Here is a 21,187-nt window from a genome sequence, read left to right as displayed (position 1 = left end):
CTTGCAGAGATGTATTTTTAAGGATGTTTGTCACAGCTCTGTTTGCTAGACATGCCTTAAATGTACATCACTGTGGCTAGGATGGGGTGGGGTTTGCATTGTACTACATACAGTGCATTACTATGCAGTTTAAAAACTGGTAGTAAAGTCTATTGCAATAGATATAACTTTTATGACATGTTGACTAGTAAAAGAACAGCTATTTATAAAACAGCATATATATATACATAGTAAGAACTTGAAAGATGTATAACTAAAGACTAATTAAAAGGTTATGACCAGTTATCACTGTATGATAGAATAATTGGCAAAGCTCATTTTCTTCTTCAAAAGTATTGTATTCACTGCCTGAACTTTTTCACAATGAGCCTGCAGAAATTTTATTTTATTTTTCTTTTCTGGTTATGAGCCAGGTATGAGATAAAGTATGAGATACCAGGCTTATAACCAGAAAACAAACATAAAATTAAACCAGGTGGGTTTTTTTTGTTCTTTTTCCTCTTTTTCTTCAAGTGGAGATCTGTATGGATAGAGATACTTAGTCATGGGAAATTTATAAAACCAAGAAGGAAATTTTGAAGTGTTTTCCTTCATCTACGGAAACTGGGTGCAGAATCTAGATCCTTAAGATTGTGTATATTCCAGCTTGGTCTGAAACCCCATTTTCTACTAGCACTGAATCCTCATTGATTTGCAAGGTGGAAATTTAATTTGGTTTCCCACGCATTATTGGTCTGTTAGGTCGCTTAAGGGAAACCTGACTGCCTGCTCAGCAGCTGTGGAGCAACAGGCCCTGCTGTGTCATGGAGTGGCACCTCACTAGCTGTACATGGGCACAGGTTCTGCAACAAGGACCTGATGATGAGCTATGGGTTTCAGAATTTGCTTGCCTCCCTGTTTTATGATTCAGTCTTAGTTTTGTGACCCAAGGACATATGTGCAGACATAAAATAATGACTGCAAGCTGAAAGTAAAACACTAGTCTTAAAAATTCTCAATTGTAAGGCATTTCTTTCTTTCTTTCTTCCTTTCTTTCTTTTTTCTTTTCTTTTCTTTTCTTTTTTTTTTCAGATGGAGTCTCACTTTGTCACCCAGACTAGAGTGCAGTGATGCAATCTCAGCTTACTGCAACCTCCGCCTCCTAGGTTTAAGCAATTCTCCTGCCACAGACTCCCGAATAGCTGGGACTACAGGCACTCCCCACCGCACCTGGCTAATTTTTGTATTTTTAGTAGAGATGGGGTTTCACCATGTTAGCCAGACTGGTCTTGAACTCCTGACTTCAAGTGATCCGCCTGCCAAGGCCTCCCAAAGTGCTGGGATTACAAGCGTGAGCCACTGCACCCAGCCCAATTATAAGGCATTTCTTATGTATTTCTTCTTGTTCATTTTTTGGGTTGTTTTTGTTAGATTCAGTCCAAGATGATAGTCCAAAAAATGATTTTTCTCTGCATATCTCTGGGGTCCTCTTTGGCTTTCTAGGCACTGGAACTAGGTAATAAAGGGGGAACTGATTCTTCATCAATGCCAAGTTAACTCCGGGGAAGAATAATCCATTAGAGGTTCATGTCGAGGTCAAAGACTTGGCTGAACTTTGTTTGTTAGAAAAAGTCTCACCTAACATACCATTTACTTTGTAAAAGCTGCTGCTTCTACTTTTGAAAATTTATTTACGAAAATCTTCAAAGAGTAATATTTTGTGATAGCATTTTCCAAATCACAGGTGAAATGTTAATTGAAAAACATCCTGTTAAACTCCCTTTAGAAAACATCTAAAACTAATGCCACTAATGATATAAGTAGCAAATTAGGCATGCAAACAAATAGCATGCATTTATCTGAAAAATTTAATGTGAGATCATATTTCCAATATAGTTGCAACCAGCAAAAATGTTCACCAGAAGGCTCAGAAGTTCTTACAAGGAGACAAAAATTCAAAGCATTCGCCTTTTCCAAAAGATCTTAGTAATGTGTGCCAAGTGTTCTTATTGAACTTTGTGATGGGAGGGTTTTGAGAAATGAGAAGTGGCAAAGAAGGCAAAAGAGTGAGCAAAGAGAAAGGTGATTTCTTTTGTTCTCTACCTGGAAGCGGTGCCCAGGGCAGTGATCCAAGCTTGGAAAATGCCAGCAAAAAAGGAGAAGGGGTTTTTCCTGGTCACTACAAAGTAAATCAAGGGGAGAAAGATGCCCCCGTGGATGATGAGGCCTATGATCACTGTTACCATGTACATCCCCAGTTGCCTAGCAACCACTTCTAAGTCCTTGATTGCAATGATCTTCCCACAGATCAGGCAGGCGATACCCAGGGGAGAGTACCTGAAAAACACAAAAGGGAAAAACAGCATTGAAGAGATCATTATGGCATTCAGAACCTGGGCCTCCTCTGTACTGCACCCTGAGGAAAACACGTGGCTCTTCTGTACAAAAAAAGACTTTTGCTGAGAAAAGGTGATGAGATTCCATTGATGTTATTTTCTATTTTGGACCAACTCCCTTAATCAAAATCTGTTTTGTGGATGTGGTGGCACCTGCTCTGATGAAAAGTCCAAAGGCAAATTTTGTCGCTAAGGTGAGTTCTAGGGATAAAGGAGACATGCATTACCATCTTTTAGCTTTACCATCAAGTTCAAAGTTGAGAGACTCAGGTGTGTCTCTGGGAATCTTGTTTGATTTGTCTTCCTCAGTTCCTTCCTAGAAATTTGGGAATTTGAGCTTTTTAGAAAACTATAAACTGGAATTTGTAAATTTGCATTATTTTTACCTTGGAAGACAGGGAATATATTAAAATGAGAGAGAGAAAGAAAGAACAAGGAAACCATCTGAGCCAAAATGTACATTTAGAGAAAAGTGGTTTTACGACTTCCAAGTCTGAAAGTATTTTTTCCATACTTACTCTAACAAAAATGCTAACTACTTTCATTTTGTTTTAAGCACTATGGTGACAGCTGCACACTCATTCCCTCACTTAATGCTTACCACAACCCGAAAATCTAGGTGTCATTATTGCTACATGGCAAATAAAGAAACCGAGGTTAAGAAAAGCTAAATAATCAGCCCAAGATCAGGAAACCAGGAAATAAGAGAACAATTTCAGGTCTCTGAAACTCCCAACTGGGGGATTTTCCCAACCAAGACAAGCCACTTCCCTTTAGTGAACAATCACAGCTCTTTGGAGATAAGCAATTCACCATATGCCAATTTATCCTATATAAACTGATGCTATAGTTCTATCTTATTATTATTTTATAGAGAGTTTGGAAACTACTTTGGTCCTCACTCTTGGGAAAGCTATTTTGTCTCTCAACCTGAATATATTCTTCCCATATTTGGTAAAATCCTTTAGTATTCAGAATGGTGTTGCTAGGGCATGAATTGGTTCAGCCTGTGACAGTTTCTGGCTGACATGAAAATATTTGTGGGAAGGTTGCTACCTTAATAAAAATTATGAACACACTTGAGAGAAAGACTATGGGGAAAATGAAGTCCCTAGATAAGGCTTCCAGCAGGGGTCAGGGAGTCAGGAAAGGCTGCTGTAATTGTAAGATCTATACAGACTTGTAATTGTGCCTGGAGCAAACACTTTCCTGAATTAAAGAAAAAATGTGAAGAGTAGATGACACACATATATATGAATACTACATAGGACACGGAGCTCATCTCGCCACTTATTAGCTATTAATATGTGACCATGGTTAGTGGCTTATTCCCATTTTACAGATATGGATGTCAAGGCTCAGAGCGGCTAACTCCAACCTCATGGAGATGCTATGGGGATTAAATTTTTGAGCATGCCTGTATGTGTGCTGCAAAAAAGCCCTGTCGCATCTCTGTCAGTACCATTAATTCTCTGAGTCCTGACAAAGGAATTCCTCATGGGTTCTGTTTTCACACATGTACCCCATGTCCTCTCATCACTCATGCTTATTAAGCCTGAGTTAGTGATGCTTTCTAGAACATCTCATGGGATACCCAATTGCAAGATGATTTTATAGCAACATATTCTCTCAAGAGGAACCTAATCTTGAAGGAACTGATTTGTAACTGACACAATTAAACATTAGCATAGCTGTTCTCTTCCCATATGAGAATCTAGCCTGAAGCTCCTACTTCTCCTTTCTGTGGGGTCCAGGCTGGTCAAGTCTGAGGACTGCTTCCCTAGACATTAGGGAGTCTGAGACAAACCTGTGCTCATGTCATTAAACCCTGGGCTCTCCCACCGTTTTATATTCTGCTGGTGTGTCCATAGTCACAACATCTCATAAATTATCAAGGGGACATCTCATAAATTATCAATTATCAACTTCGTTCACTGAGACTGTGAATAAGCAGAATGAACCCTCCTATAAAGCAGAAAAGCATTTACCTTCATAAACCAAGAGATCAGTTCTTTCCCAAGCACCAAGCACCCTTTAAAGATGTCCAGAAAAACACTACTATAAGCTGTTTTGGGTGCCATTCAATTTTCCTTCTCTCCTGGGACAAGCAATTTGTAGAATGGAGAGAAAATGCTTTCAAGGCTCTTTGCCAAAAAAAGACTAGCTATAGAGTATCCTGGAGAATGTATTTGGGCCACTGACAGATGGACAGAGAGAGGTAACAGTTTACCTCTGGGGCACTTAGCCAGTTGGGAAAAGCATGAGCCCCCATTGTAAATGGAGAGTGTTAGTCAAAGGCCAGAAAGTGAAGTGTTAGGGTTTATAAATATGGCAAGCAGAAGCCCTTGCTAATCCAAACACTTTGATCTCTGGGAATAGTATGAGCATTAAGTAGAAGAAGGTAAGAACCTTTGTTCTATGAAGTCTTTTAGGGCCATTACTTTCTTGTGCCTATTTTTATTTTATTTATTTTTTATTTTTTATATTTTGAGATAGAGTATTACTCTGTTAGCCAGGCTGGAGCTCAGTGGCACAATCATTGCTTGCTGTAACCTCGACCTCCTGGGCTGAAGCAATCCTCCCACCTCAGCCTCCTGAATAGCTAGGTCTACAGGTGTATGCCACCATTCTCAGCGAATTTTTGTTTACTTTTATTTTTGTAGGAGGTCTCACTGTTTTGCTCAGCTGGTCTCAAATTCCTAGCCTCAAGCAATCTTCCTGCCTCAGCCTCCTAGAGCACTAGGATTACAGGTGTGGCCAACCAACTGCGCCCATTTTTAAAACAAACAACTTAGGCCTTCACTCTAAAACTGAGGCTTCTGGGTTCCTGGGTTTCCATATCAATGAATTACCTAATTGAAAATAACACGCCATGGAAAGGGATGGGCAAATGCCCAGCACCCAAGGCCACCACTCAAAGCTTCTGAGATGAAGCCAGCAATCAAAATCACAAACCAAAGTGCATAAAGAGGCTGAGGGCTGCACGGGGAGTTCTGAAGCCAAATAATATCCTGTGATTGTTGGTCCAGTTTCCAAATGAGAGGGACATGGCTAGAGAGCTGGGGAGAGGGAATGGCTCCCATGCTGCTCTTAGGCTGTTCCTGTTCTCTGTTTTCAGGGCCACAGATTCATCCAGGACTGGCCTGTGGAGTCTTTTTCTTACTGCTGTATACATTCTAGCCTCCACCTACTTTGTCTCAAAGCCCTTGCCAGCCTAAGGGTCCCACCAAGATGCCCCTCGCAGGACTCCACAAACACACTCATCTACAGCAGGCAAGTTACCTAGAATTCAGTCGGTGTCCGGGTGTCAGAAACCACCGCCTTCCTGTTAACAATGCGATTCCCTGGGCTTACCACACACCTACGGAGTCAGAATGTCCTGAAGCTGGCCTTGGGGCATTTATATTTTAAACAAGCTTCCCAGGTAATGCTGATCTGTTTGAAAACCAGTATTTCAAGAAACAAAAATCTTAACTGCAACTGATGAAATGCAGATATTACTTCATGACCTTTTGGAAACCATTTACCTTAGCTCCAATTTCTTCAGGATCTTTGAGGTCTTAACCCACTGGAATAATTCATTTGGGACTTACAGGCCTGGGACAGATGATGGGGCAGTCACTGATGATGGGAAAGGAGGTAAGCTGAGGGACTTTCTCAGTCCTGCTGTGAAGGCCCTCTGGTGCTGTCCCACACGTTTCCAATAGCTTGTCAATAGAGCTAAACACACATTCCAAGAGTAGCTAAAAGGTGCTGTCCATGCTCAGAAAGTATTACAAATCTTCATCTTTCCCAATCCATTTAGGGATAGGTGTTCCAGCTACCCAAAGAGTGATTTTTGTTCAAAGTTACCATTTGTGATTAGAACTTTTCATCAAGACAGAGTGAGAAACAGTTTGTACAGCCTCCAGGCTTATGATTAAGGGACTTCCTTTTGCAAGTAAATGAAATTCCAACCCATCAAAGTGACCTACAGGACCCTGGAGGATCTGCCTGCTGCCTACCTCTCCAACTGTACCTCCTTTTGTCCCCTTTCACCAACCACACTGCAGCTTCTCTAGACCTTTGTTCTGATCCTCAAAAGCCTTTCCCTGCCACTTCTTCCCCCTGGAACATTCTCCCCTCAGTTCTTTACTAGGTTGCTTGGCTCACTCTGCAGCTCTTCATTAAAGGTCACCTTCCCAGACAGCACCATGTGGCCCATCGCTTCTACCCCCATCACTATCTCTCGCTATTGCACGGCACTTAATGACTATTGGAATTAGTAATAAATGCTACGAAGACAATCTGCTCCCATTTGCTCCCTTTTGGCTTTCCCTCTCTCCCTTCCCTAGGATGTAAGCCCCACGAGGGCCAGAACCTTTCTCTGTCTTATTCACCATTATATCACCAGTACCTAAAATCATTGCCTGCACAGAATAGAATATTTATTGAATGAAAAAAAATAGATGGATTGACAAAGATTCTTTGTGTGACCAAATTTTAGTTAGGCTTCTGAACCTTCTTCTGGCCTCTTCTGGGCTCTTTGCTAAACCTTATATATTCCGGTTTAGCAAAAAACTCATCTAAGTCAGGTTAGCAAGAACCTCCGTCCTCAAAATCTGATCACCCTCAAATCTGATCAGGTTCTTCATCCTCCCCCAGACGATGTCTGGTCACCCTGTGGCCTTCAGCTAGAATCCTGTGGGGTTGGTTTAGCCAAAATACTCCTTACCCCAGACCATCCACTGCCCCCACCTTGCTCCATGCCTATAAATTCCCACTTGCCCATGTTGTACTTGCAAGTGAGGCCAATCTCTCTCCCCCATTCCAAAATCCCATTGCTGTGGTCCCTGTGCTCATTGCAATGATCCTGAATAAAATCTGCCTTACTCTGTTTTAACAAGTGTCATTGAATAGTTTTTTCTTTAACAGTGTGGATGGATGGTGGTTTATTGGAAGAAGGAATTGGAAGAGTAGGTAGAGATTTTACTTCTCACTTATGTTTTTATAGGGACAAGATTATGAAACATTTTACTTTCTGTTTAAGTTTTTCAAATTTTGAAAAAAATGTTTTAAATAACCTCATAAGAAAATGAGGATATGAAAATCATACAAAAATTAAGGGGTTTTCAAGTTTCTTAAAGAATTCATGAACACAGAGATACAAAGGATATGGATTGAATTGATGATAATATTGGTAACAGCAAACAGCTATTACTATAACACTAATCCATGTAAAGTGCTTAGACAGTTCCCAGCACCAAAAAGGTACTTCATGACTGTTGGTCACAGTCTTAATTCTCACAGCAACCTATGGCATAGATTCTAGAATCATCCCATTTTACAGATCAGAATATTGGGGCTTAGAATGGGTCTAACTTGCCTAAAGTCACACAGCTTGCAATAGGAGGATCCTGGATTCAATCCAGTCTGAAGTAAAAAAGAAATTGATGTAGGTATTACTTCTGCACAGCTCCATAATACTGGGCAAGTCACCCTCTGTGCTTAGTTTTCTCATTTGGTAAATGGGTTAACAAAAGCACATATTTTTGTTCAGTACTATTGTGAAGAATAAATGAGCTAATGCATGTAAAATAATTGGAGTAATATTAAGTATTTAGCAGGAATTTGGTAAATTTAAGTTATTTAATAATAATTGTTTCCTCAGTAATAAATGGGTTAGTACATGTACTGTAATTGAAATAGTACTGAGCATATAACAAGAAGTTAGTAATTCTAATTTATAATTTAATAACAAAAACAATTATAATCTTTTCAATGTTACATTTTGCTATTATTACTATTATAACTGCTACATAGAAAAGAATACAAAAGAATTCTGAATTTTTAAGCTTTGAGGGATCAGTTAAAGAGTAGTTAACTGTTTTATCCAGAACCTTTTTACACACATCATTATCAAATACTGATGCTGATGAGGCAGTGAAAGAATTAAAGAAATGTGTAGATTTGGCATCTCATGTCACGTGACACCGTCCTGACTATGAGCCTAGATGAAGTAACCAAACAGCTGTCAGAAATCATACTAGGGTCTTACTCCTGCCTCACAACCACTTTTTACCTCCCAAGATGATAATAAGTATTTAGGAGTTCTGGTTTCAACAAATGGGAAACTTCTTAATTCATACCACCACCCTCCATCTCTGGGGAGGAGGGAGGCTACACTTCATCCCACTGACTCATCTGATGTCCTAGAAGATTCTCTTTCCTGCAAGAGTTTAGTGGAAATCACATTGGTATGGACGTAGGAAGGACACACACTTTGTCCATGTTATTGGCATCATATTACAGACATACGGGCTGCATATTTGGAGTAAGGATGCGTAATCTGCTAGAAATTCTAGGAAACAATGGAAAATCCTAATGTTTAAGCAAGAGACTTATTCTGCATTGTGTATTATGTACTAAACTCTCAACAGACTCAGATGAATCTGAAGGACTTAAAAAATACATTTTACCTCTGGGAGTGGTGGCTCACACCTGTAATCCCAGCACTTTGGGAGGCCGAGGTGGGCGGATCATAGGGTCAGGAGTTCAAGACCAGCCTGGCCAACATGGCAAAACCCTGTCTCTAATAAAGATTAAAAAAAACTAGCCGGGCATGGTGGCATGCACCTGTAATCCCAGCTACTTGGAAGGCTGAGGCTGGAGAATCACTTGAACCCAGGAGGCGGAGGTTGCAATGAGCTGAGATCACACCATTGCACTACGGCCTGGCGACAGGGCAAGACTTTGTGTCTCTCTCTCTCTGTCTCTCTCCATATCTCTCTCTCTCTCTCTTTCTCTCTCTCTCTCTCTCTCTCTCTCTATATATATGTTTTACAACACCACCATATTACCAAATCTTCATACAAAAGAAATATCCAGAAATCCAGCATTGCCTGAGAAGCTGAAGAATCAGTACAATCATAAAAGAGAACATGTTATTTCACTAGCATCCTTTCTGTGTTTTAAAAGCACTGTAAAACAATGATCTGAACAAGCCAGGTCTGCTAAATATGGTTCATGAAATAGTGAGTTAGTGGTATTGTTTATGAAATAGTGAGTTAGAGATAGTGAGAAATCTTGGAGTTTTCAGCTATCCCACTCATTCCTAAAGTTTTAGTAACAATTGACTACAGGCACATCACCATGTTTGGTTCTGTGGAGATAAAAAATAAGAACAGATTTTTGTCCTTGTGATGTGGGGTGGGAGACAAGAAAAAGAAGAAGAGAAAAAGCAGCTGGAATTTCCATGAAAGGCACCTACAGAAAAGTGGAAAAGGATCAGAAGAGGTTTGGCAAAGAAGGTGGGTAGGCCTGGAACATGCAAACATGGGGAATAGGTAACCCAGAATTCCGGTGGAAAAGAGAACACAGGTATGACTTGGTCTAAGAGTGGTTTTATTTTTTTCTAGGCAGACATACAGGACCATCCTAGGGATCTGAAACAAATGCAAGTAAAAAGCTTTCTGTCTGATGGATAGGGGACACCGAAAGTTTCCTATGATTGAAGATGACAGAGCTTCCACGATGAGAGAGTAGATCCTCGTGCTCTCCTAGGCTCCCCTAGATTTCAGAGTCACTGACTATAAACACACGTGAAATAAAGGGGAAACAATATTGTTTAGACAATTCAAACCAAAAAACCTACCTGCTTAGGTATCAAGGATTTTGATACCAATATGAACTATAGCTCTTCCTCTACCTAGCTATAATAATCTTAGGCAAGTTAATTATTAAGTTGGTGCAAAAGTAATTGTGGTTTTTGCCATTGAAAGTAATGGCAAAAACTGCAATTCATATGTTGAATTCATATGTCCCCCAAATTCATATTTGAAACTTAATTCCCAGGGCAGTGGTGTTAAGAGGTGAACCATCTGGGAGGTGATTAGGTGATGAGGGCTCTGCCCTCTTCAATGGAATTAGTGCTCTTAATAAAAGATGCGTGAGGGAGCCTGTTTTCCCCTTCCTGTGAGGACACACACAAAGGTGCCAACTACGAGGAATAGGCCCTCAACAGATACTAAATCTGCTAGTACCTTGATCTTGAACTTGCCAGCCTCCAGAAGGGTGAGCAATAAATTCCTATTGTTTATAAATTACCCAGTCTAAGGTATTTTGTTATAACAGATGGAAAGACAATGACTGTGTAAAAGAGACCCCAGAGAGCTTTCTGAATCTCTTTTTATGCTAAGCGAAGTGGCTCATGCCTATAATCCCAGCACTTTGGGAGGCCTAGGTGGGAAGATCACTTGAGCCCAGAAGTTTGAGATCAGCCTGGGTAACATAGTGAAACCCTCGTCTCTACAAAAAATTTTCAAAAACTAGCTGGGCATGGTAGTGTGCACCTGTAGTTCCAGCTACTTGAGGGGCTGAGGTGGGAGGATCACTTGAGCTGCAATGAGGGAAGTTGAGGCTGCGGTAAGCCATGATCATACCACTGCACTCCAGTCTGGGTGACAAAGTGAGACCCTGTCTCAATAAAATTACAATGAAATAAAATTCAAATAAAAATAAATAAATATCTTTCTAACTGTGGATACAATGAGAAGTTGGTCTGCAACTTGGAAAAGGCCCCTTATCAGACCCAACCATACTGGCACCCTGATCTTGAACTTCCAGCTTCCAGAACCATAAGAAAGAAATTTCTGTTGTTTCTAAGCCATCCAGTTTTTGGTACTTTGTTATAGCAATCCAACTAAAACAGTTACATAAAAATATACAACCCATTCTCAACTCGCTGGCCATATAAAAGAGACAGTAGGTTAGATTTGGCCCAAGGGGCATAATTTGTCTGCCCTTGTTCTAGGGGAAGCTCCAAAAAAGATATTTTCATCCCTTTCTCAAGGTCTTTCTGGAAAGACCTTTGATCAGCCTATGCCAACTTGTTCCTGCAGGGAGAGCTCCAGTATCCTCTGGGGACCCCAGGGCTTTCTCAACCCATGGCTAAGAAGAAGTAAGAACAAGGCCACTTACCACATGATCATGATCACTAACTTCATTACAATCTCATTCAAAATGTTGAAGAAATCCACCATCAGCTTGGCCTGATCTCCCATCTTCCCCATAGCGATGCCAAAAGCAATAAAAAACCCTATCAGACCTGTTGGGTGAATCACATTACACAGAAGGAAAAATTACAAAGAATGTATTTTTTTCTCCTCATTCTTTACCATTCCCAAATGTATGGAGCCATGTTCTCACTGCTGGTTACCCTATGAATTAGACATTAAAAGAAAAAAGCATTGTATTTCATACTGAATGTAACTTTCCCCTGGATAATTATGGATTTCTTGAACATTTTCCACATGAGCAAGTTAAACTGTAAGCAGTGTTAGGTTCAGGAAAATGTATTCATTTTCATTCCGAACTAAAAGGTGCTCTCTTCTCCCTCCCCTCACTTATGAAGTCATATGTAAGCAGATTCCATTATTACACAGATTAACGAGTAAAGGCTTGTTGGGACTTGGGGATTATCATGCAAACTTTGGAGCCAATATTGGAATAGCAGAGACCAATTAGCCAATAAATTCTTTGCTAGAGTTACATCTAGCTTGTTTTGGTATTATCCCAAATCAACGCATGGCTGGTATGTTTCACTCTTACAAAATCCTAAATGTAAAATTATTTTTTATTACTACATACATAAAATGACAGGGAGAAAAAAATACTGAAAAATCAAAGGGAAAACAATAAAAAATCCGAAACTCCATTTTATCCAGTTTTTTAAAAATGTAATCTGTTATTTATGAATTTGTCACAATTCTTTTCATGACTGAAGTGGTTAGAATGCTTTCTTTTTTATTTGATTTGATTTTTCAGGATCATAAACACAGAATATAGATTCACTGTCAGATTTTGCTAGTTCTTAGTCTCTCCACTCTCTTCTTCCTTCACTTGACATTCTTGACTTGTATCTAAGTCCAGCCTCACATCAGCCTCCGGGGTCAATCCTAACCCCAGAAAGGATTTAAGGAGCTTCATCTCTGCCCTCTTCATGTCAGCATCACATTGCACTAGGTCTTGGACCAACTCCAATACCCAACCATGAGTCTTACTTCTGTGTTGGTTTCACCTCATCCCCTGTGCCTGAGGTCCTGGGAATCTACCCTACACTTTAGTTCCTCCAAGGCTAGGCCTGGCTTTGCTCTTCCTACCACTCCTGTTGGTCCCTTCCATTCTCTCCCTTGGTATTTCATGCTCAGGCCTGGAGTCTCACTCCAATGCATCCAGGGACTGGGGTACACTGTGTGGCTTACAGGTGTTTCCAGTAGTGCCTGGGGGCTGTCTGGATTTTTAATTGCCAATCCCCATGTGCTCCCTGACCTCTGATCCCTGATCTAGTATTGCCAGTCTTAAGGTCTCAATTCTTACTACTTACATGTTCTATAAATCAATGTTGCTATGTCCTTGGCTACAGGACTTTGCTTGCCCACCTGACTTGTTCTCTGACTCTGAAGTATGAGCCTTCTTCTCTTTCCTCTTCTCCACACCTAACCTGCTCAATTTGGCAGTCCTAATTTCCAGTCCCTCCCTATTATATCCAGTTTCCTATGGTGTCCAGTTATGCCTAAAGCCTTAACCCATATTCAGTAAATTTTAGCATCATAATTTGATTCTCTTAGCAGGAAATTCCTTCTCTCTGAACCTTTGACTTTACCCTTTCCCTAGTCATCTAACCCATTAACCTCTTTACACCAAACACATATCAACCCAGATTGTCTAACTACCCTTTGCTGGATCCTTTCTATCTTCAGCAAAAAGAATCTATCACTTGCACTTGGGGTTGCTAATCCTTCACATTTAGTATCTCCTATTTTTGCTCTCAGCTAGAAAGCTTGACAAATGACTTCACAAGTGAGTTACTGGCCTGGAAAGACAAAGGCTTAGGGAAGATTAGATCCAGGACAGAGGGAACTAGTCCTGCAGTAATGTACAAAGTCAATTTCAAGCCATTCCCACGTCCTTCTCTCAAGCCCATGGAGAGGAGTCTGCTAGGTGGGTGGTGAGAGAGAATCAATCTGAATATTCTGGTTGAGAATAGCTCATATTACTTGGTTAATTTCATTTGAAATTAAGAAAAAAATGCCTGAGGTATCAAGGTCCCAAAGAACTGGAATAAAAAAAGCTCCATTCAGTGTCAGCAGAAACTGGCCATATCTATGAGAGAGAGGTTTTTAAAGGAAGAGTTGGAGTTGATCTAAGCAGTTGGGAAAGGGTGGAGCCCAAAATTGTTTCTGGAGGTTTTTTAGGAGAGAAGTGGTTCCTTAAAGAAGTGGGAGGCAAGAACTGGGGTTGTATCTTCACTTATTGCAAGTGCTTAATCCTCGGGACTTTCCAAAGCCAAAAAAAAGAAAGACAGCAAAACTAAAAAATAAAAAAAGCGACTATCTCCACCCTCAGAAGACTGTGGAAAGAACCTTATTTCAGCCATGATTTGTAAATGGGAAATTTCTCAACAGTCTAACTTCCCTTGGCTTTCCAGAGCCTTGATCTGCACTTGGATGGAAACCATATTCAGCTTGTAGTTTTTCTCTGTAAACATTGCCTAATTGAAATTGCTCACTGGAATGGGGGGTGTTCCATCTGAACAAAACCCTCTTGGACTTGGCCGCTGGGGTGACAGAGTAGTGAGTTGTGTTGAAACTCCCCAGTAGAGCCAAAGGTCCTGTGACTTCCCAGAATCCACCAAGACTCTGGAAACAACCAGGAAAGTCTTTGAATGATTCACTCCAAAGCCCTGTCCCCATTGTTCATGGCCTCAAGCTCCTCCAGAGTATGGAGAAGACTGAGGAACACTTTGACAAAAGGGGGTTAGGTGTTTTAAATTATGACCCACCAGAAAGGACCACGGGGGAGTTAGGAAGGTCCTAAAAGGGACATAGATAGCTGGACAGTGAGGTAGAAGAGCTGCTCAGTGGTGCTGGGGATATTTGCAAAACCTCCCTAGAGGAACTCTCCTTCCTTCTCCTCGCTCCTTCCACCTCTCACCTCCCACTGGTTGTTAAACAATGTTTATTGATCTTCCATTGCCCAGCAACCTAGTCAGCTCATCTCTTCCCTCACTCTCACTCACCCAACCTGCTTCCTACCAGGCCAAAAAAAAAAGATCCGCTTCTGCTTCTTGGTGACTATGCAATTCTGCTCCCTCTCTCTCCTCTTTCTCTGTACCATTCTGGATGGCTAAGAAGTAGGCTTACCAAATTTGGAACAAACAAACGAACATGACACTCAATTACTTTTTGAATTTCAGGTAAGTAATGAATACTTTTTTTTTAGTATTATTATGTCCCATCCAATATTTGTGACACACACTAAAAAGCTATTTGCCTTTTATTGAAAATTCAAATTTATCTGGACATTCTGTATTTTATCTGACAACCCGACTAAGGAGACAAGGCCATGTGATCTTTTAGATGACAATGTGAAAGGACTACTGAGCTCATTCATCTCTAAGCAGCTGTCATCCAAACCTTTAGAAATTGTGCTTAGATAAATAAACATACTTCATCCTTCCAGATTCACCATTTCTCCCAGGTTTTGGCCAAATGCCCCTATTTCCTGTCTAGGGGACACCATTCTAATGGTGGATGGAGGTTATGGAAGGGAGTGGACCCACTGAGTGGGAGGGGAGCAAACTGGGCAGACTAGAGCCGCTCACATGGTAAGAAACCTCTGTCCCTCACCGAGGTATTTTCTTACTGAACTCCTCAGCTCTCCACCCACTTTGAATAATGATCAGAGCTCATATGGAGAGAGCACATGGCATGTGCTACTGTGCCCTATATGCACAATCACATTTCATCCTCACAATAATCTACTAAACAGATGTCAATCCCATTTCCATTTTACAAATGCAGCTCAGAGAAATGCAGTAACTTGCCCAGGTCAGATAACCAGTAAGTGGCCCATACTGGATCCAAACCCAGGTCTGCCCAACTGCAGAGCCCCAAAAACCTCTAGGATGGCATGCTAAGAAGGCACCAGGCTAGAAGAAAGAGCTCACTGGGATCCCAGAAAGTAAAACAAGATAATCTATAAAGCTCCTCTGGTACCTATTCCAACACTTCACAGTCCTGGTAGCATTGCATTTGTTTGCAGACTATGAGAGCTGCGGTGGTCCAGCCTCCGCACCTAGCACAGCACCAGTACTTGGCGGCAGCTTTTAAAAAAATGCTTAAGAAATGAAAGCAATGGATGTGTCACTTAACAACATAGAGAGTCAGAGAAGATGACTTTCTAACACCACACAGAGAGTCAGGGAATGTGCCCAATGATGGTGAGCTCCCTCCTTTGTTTCCCATACCCAGCTTCTGGCTGCCCTGTCCCCTCATGGTCTCCTCTGCCCTTCTTCCTCTTCCTTAAATCACTCAGCTCTCAGTCACAGTGACCCTCAAATTGCTCCCCAGAGAGAGCCTCCTGCTCCACCTAGAGGACAGCCGAGTCATCTTTCTGAAAAGGGAGTGCAGGAGAGCCCAGCCATAGACAGGGAAGCAGAATCCCGGACCACCAGCTGGCCTACCTAAGACGTTCATCCCATCCTTGAACTCCAAGCCCTTCTTGATAACCATCTTAGTCTCCTCCGGCACCTCGGTCACAGTCTCGTTCAACAGAGACACAACAGCGCTGGTTGCGTTGGCCTCCTCGTCTGGCGGTGGTGCAACCAGGACTTTCTTTGTCACTGTTTGAATCTAATAGAGGGAGGGAAAAAAGGCATAAAGTTCAGGTTTGGCCTATGAGGTGAAAAAAAAGCCTGGCTACTCATATATTTTAAGGTTCCCAACAGGTTAACAATAATTAAGAAATGCCAAAGCAAGGTTATGAAAACTGGAGAATATTTTCTATGTCTATTTACAAAGCGGTGTTTTATTATACACAGTGAGATACAATTGTCCTAATCACAGATAATTACAGAATTTTTTATTTGTGCAAATGTATGGGGTACATGAGAAATTTTTTACATGTATATACAATGTGTGATGATCAAATCAGGGCATTTAAGATGTCTATCATCTGAGTACAATGCATTTTTTAAGTACAGTCATCCAACTCTGCTATCAAACATTGAATGAATTCCTTCTATCTTTCTGTATGTTTGTACCCTTTAAGCTACTTCTCTTCATCCTTTCCCTTTCCCCCGCACTCACCCTTCCTAGCCTCTGTTATCTATTTTTCCACTATTTTTCCATGTGTTCAAATATTTTAGCTCCCACATATAAATGAGAAATGCAATATTTGTCTTTTTGTGCCTGGCTTATTTCACCTAAGATACCGACCTCCAGTCTCATCCATGTTGCTGCAAATGACACGATTTCATAAGTATAGAATGTATAAAAATAATTTGCAAATGTACTATAAGTACTGCGGTCAATAATAGGACACAGTCTTAAACTTGGGGGATAAATGTCTTCTTTCACTCCTATGATTGTAGCTCAGAAACAGTATGAAATGTCTAACTTGGATGCTCTTCCCAATTGTGAGACCTAGTTAGATGGTCCTTCCAGTTGTGATGGGCCCTGGCTCTGGTTAAGAATAGGAAGCCTTGGCAGGGATCAGATCAGCAACTCATGATCCACCTGTTTTCCCCCCAACCCGGTCCCCACTGGATAGGGGCATCACAGGCTGCCTCAGTTTGGGCTCCTTCTAGAGCCAGGCTCGGCTGGAAATCTCCATCTGGGCACCAAGAGTGCCAGCTGCCAGCAGCCACCATGGCAGGAGCATTTGCTCATATTTCAGATCCAAATTCAAGGTGGGAAGACAGCCGCTCCTTCTGAGCAGTGATGCCAAGCCTTGCTCAACGTTCCCCAAGCATCTCTGTCAGATGACTCACAAGGAACCTCTCCCGCTATTCCTCGACATCCATGGCAGTGGTCCTATTTTTAAAGGTGCCAGGCACCCTACATGCAGAGTGCTATAAAAATCCACATCTGAGGCTAAAAAACACCACCTCCAGGGGCATTAAAATAGAACTCAATGCAGAATCCTAGAATGTCAGTGCCGGCATGTAGTAGGTAACAGATGGCTGAACCCTGAATAGATACGGAAGAAGATGCATGGGAAAGTCAAGTGACTTGTTGGACGTCATGGAGTTATGGGCAGAACTGGGACTTCAACTCAGATGACCTCATCTCCATTGAGTTATTTCCACAGCCTGTGCTGTACGTTAAGCTATGGGGATCCAATCCTACTGTGCTGGGCTCCATAGGAAGCAAAGCTGAACTGCCAGTTATCCGAAATGGAAGGGAAGGGAGGTCAGTGTTCTCTGAGGACAGGAGAGTGCTCTCTGTTCTAGCCTGGCCACATGTACCAGTTCAGGGAGAGAGGAAGCCTAGGGCCAGCTGTGTGAGGGAAGAACAGGCAGCTCACTTCTCCCCTCAATGTGGCCCCTTCATCTGGGCAACATTGGTGTGAAGAGTGAATGCAGGAAGGATCACAAGAGAAGCTTCCGTGAACAGCAGAGTCATGCTCCCAGGAAAGAAAAGGAGACCAAAGTCAACTGTCGACCTATCCTAAGAACGCTAAAGAAGCCTAAATTTGGTTTAAAAGAGAAATACTCAGGCCGGGCGCGGTAGCTCAAGCCTGTAATCCCAGCACTTTGGGAGGCCGAGACGGGTGGATCACGAGGTCAGGAGATTGAGACCATCCTGGATAACACAGTGAAATCCCGTCTCTACTAAAAAAAATACAAAAAAAATTAGCCGGGCGAGGTGGCGGGTGCCTGTAGTCCCAGCTACTCGGGAGGCTGAGGCAGGAGAATGGTGTGAACCCGGGAGGCGGAGCTTGCAGTGAGCTGAGATCCGGCCACAGCACTCAAGCCTGGGCGGCAGAGCGAGACTCCGTCTCAAAAAAAAAAAAAAAAAAAAAAGAGAAATCCTCATGGATCTAAATGAATGGTGGCTGTCAGGATCAGGCAGGAGGCCAGCTGCTACCTGTTTGACATCCATTACGTCTTAGGTCAATAGCAGCCCCTCAACTCAAGGGCAGCTTGCTAGTTAGTTGCTGAGGCAGGATTCAAGATGAGTTATGCTTGACTCCAGAAATCCAGATTCCAAACAGCACAGGCCAGTAGTGTAAGTTGAAGTTGAGGGGATAGGAACATTGAACACAGGCCTAGTTCTCTGCCTGAGTTCCTGATTCACAGAACCTGTTTGGTTACACAACTTCATGTATTTGCTGTTTTAGTCTGTTTTGTGCTGCTACGACAGAATACCTAAGACTGGATAATTTATGATAAACAGAAATTTATTTTTTCACCATTCTGGAGACTGGGAAGTACACAATGCAGGTATCATCATCAGGCAAAAGCCTTCTTGCTGCATCATTACATGGAAGAAGGTAGAAAGGCAAAGAGAGGCACAAAGAAGCCAAACGCATTCTTTTATAGCAGCATTAATCCCATCCATGAGAGCAGAGACCTCACGGCCTAATCACCTCCCAAAGGGTCCACTTATCAATATTGTTATAATGGCAACTAAATTTCACCATGAATTTTGGAAGAGACAGACATCGAAAGCATAGCAGGTGCCAACTCCAGTCTCCCTGACCCTAAGCCACCATCATGTCTCACCATAAAACCTGCAAAATCATAAACTTACCTACTCAGCTTTCTTCTTATCTACATACAGTCTATAGATAAGTGTGGCTATCTATAGCCCTGTCTATATCCTTAGCTTCCCCTCCCCCACCAAGTCATGCCTGAGCTGAGTTCACCTTCCTCCAGTCTCTGTACCCTCAACACTGGCCTCACACAGCCTCCTTTTTCTTCTCTGAACATTATAAGTACTTTTCAGCCTCTGCATATGTGTGCCTCTACTGAGAAGCGTCTTTCCCCAGCTCTTTGTAGGCCTAACTCATTCTGATCCCCTATCCTCTCAGCTCAAACATCTCCCTTAGTTACCACCAGCCTATCATCCTGCCTCTAGCCCTCAGAGAACACCTGTCTCAATGTCTAAGTCTCTTCTGTGTTTCCCTGATGTTTATTTTGGTCTACCTCCCTCCCCTTTAATGTAAGTGAGCTCCTTGGGGCAGAGTCCTCATCTCTCTCCTCCCCCATGGCATCCTTGTGCAAAGCAGAGAGCCTGGCAGCCCGTCCTGCTCACAAGTATTGGCCGAGTGAACATACACAAATCACTGAATTTTCTGGAGGAAAAGAATCCATGTTCTTTTCCTTCAGAATTTAAACTTGAGATTTTTTAAAAACAGGTGATTCTGGGTTTAATATTGTAAGGCCATATCTTACAGCCAGTTACTCTCTTGGAAATCTCACTTTAGTTCAGAGTAAGCCCCAAAGAGCAAGCAGGAGACCTCCCTGCTCACAAAGACACAGACACCTGACTTGGGCAAACCAGGCCCTGTCACCTGGGAGCAGGCAGTCTCCTCTCTTGGGGGAGCTCATCTTCCTCTTTACATCTCTGTTTCCAACTCTGGTCAGGGAGCCTCCTCCACTCAAGACAGGTTATTTTAAATCACTTCTAGCTGTACTCATGGACACAGATGTCTCTCACCCTTTCTCTCTGGAAATGCCATGTCCCTTTAAAAGAGTTTCCTGTCCTCAAGTCCTCTTCAGTGCCTTCCTCCCAGGCCTAAGGAATCTGTTCCCATTCTCTCCCTGAGGTGGATTCTACACCATTCTTCTTCAGGTTGTCCTAACCCAAAGGGACCTTGATCCTGAGCCTACTGGGGGACCAGGGCTCAGTCCTCATATGAATTTTGGCAAAGGAGAGTTGGGGTCAGGGCCAGGATGGGGAAGGGAATGGCTCATGTCTTTATTCCAGAGTGGCAGACAGCACCTCTTGCCACGGGCGGCTGCATGCAAAGACTGCCCATCCACCATAACGCTCACCGAGTGTGAGTGTGGCCAGCTCCACAAAAGTTCACTCCAAGACCAGAGCAATAGTTCCAGGAGCCTGCCTGCTTCTTGGTCCTGCTTTCCTTTTTTCACAGAGCATGGCATGACCAGGCACAGAACTGAGTCCAAATCTGTCCTTCCCAGGCCCTCCCATGCTCCACTCTCCCCCAGTCTACTACCAGCTCAGCCTCCTGCAGCTGCGATCCCAGAACACTCTCTCCAAAACGTTAAGAATGGACAGCACCCAATTGTGTGTCTCACTCTAAAGCAAGTCAGTTCATCTTTCTGAGCAGGCTGGCTGAGGAGCAAACATGCTATACAGATGGGGCCCAGTAAATACCTTCTCCTCCAGCTTATTTCTATTTATTTCTGCATCCAACTTCCCTGGCCTGGAGTGGTTTCCTTTAACATAGGTTCATGCTACATGTACCACTAAAATGGTATCTGAAACTAGGGAACATATCCCAACCCAGAGTAATCTGGGTTCAGCAATGGTTAAGGACTACATTTTGGAGACAGCTAGGAATACACACTTTTCTTCTAAGCTACCTGTTTCCTAAGCTCATTCTTCTGTGCTTGGAAATGGCTGAAGGAGACTGCTTGGTTTTAGCTTATTTTCTACCCAGGTTCATGGGAACTGGCGTGTGTGGAGTGTGTTCTAGCCTAAGCAGGCCTTGGGGCTAGAAAACAGGGTAGTGGATGGTGCCTACTCAGCTAACTCAGTGGTTCCACTCAGCAGAATCACCTGTTTTTAAAAAATCTCAAGCTTAAAAAAATGTATAGGTGTGTATGCAGCAAGCAAGAGTACACATTGCTAAGGAATCTGTACCCACTGCTACATACTTTTGTAGTGCCATTTTGCAACAGCCAGCAAACTCAAAATATAAAACTCCTGATAGGGCATTTTTACTTCTAGGAATTTATCCTTTAAAAATATTATGCAATCATGAAAAAAAGAAGAGATGACTTTAAAACATTGTTC

At 42.2% G+C, this 21,187-nt stretch overlaps 1 protein-coding gene across 4 annotated transcripts in view; it reads right to left on the bottom strand.

Annotated features, from left to right (window-relative positions):
• SLC1A2 (solute carrier family 1 member 2) overlaps nucleotides 1-21,187 on the bottom strand; it is a 164,994-nt gene that overhangs the window by 31,042 nt on the left and 112,765 nt on the right. For all 4 annotated transcript variants that reach the window (XM_023185514.2, XM_023185513.2, XM_026454070.1 and 1 more), the window contains 3 exons: nucleotides 15,880-16,048; nucleotides 11,334-11,460; nucleotides 2,083-2,316 (listed from right to left, as the gene is read on the bottom strand). In XM_023185514.2, the coding sequence (XP_023041282.1) occupies nucleotides 2,083-2,316; nucleotides 11,334-11,460; nucleotides 15,880-16,048 (530 nt within the window). The remainder of the gene's footprint in view (nucleotides 1-2,082; nucleotides 2,317-11,333; nucleotides 11,461-15,879; nucleotides 16,049-21,187) is intronic.

Source organism: Piliocolobus tephrosceles, chromosome 13 (genome assembly GCF_002776525.5).
Source record: "Piliocolobus tephrosceles isolate RC106 chromosome 13, ASM277652v3, whole genome shotgun sequence".
Taxonomy (NCBI): domain Eukaryota; kingdom Metazoa; phylum Chordata; class Mammalia; order Primates; family Cercopithecidae; genus Piliocolobus; species Piliocolobus tephrosceles.
The sequence above is the reverse complement of the archived record's forward strand: the minus strand, read 5'-3'. Positions and strand labels throughout refer to the sequence as shown.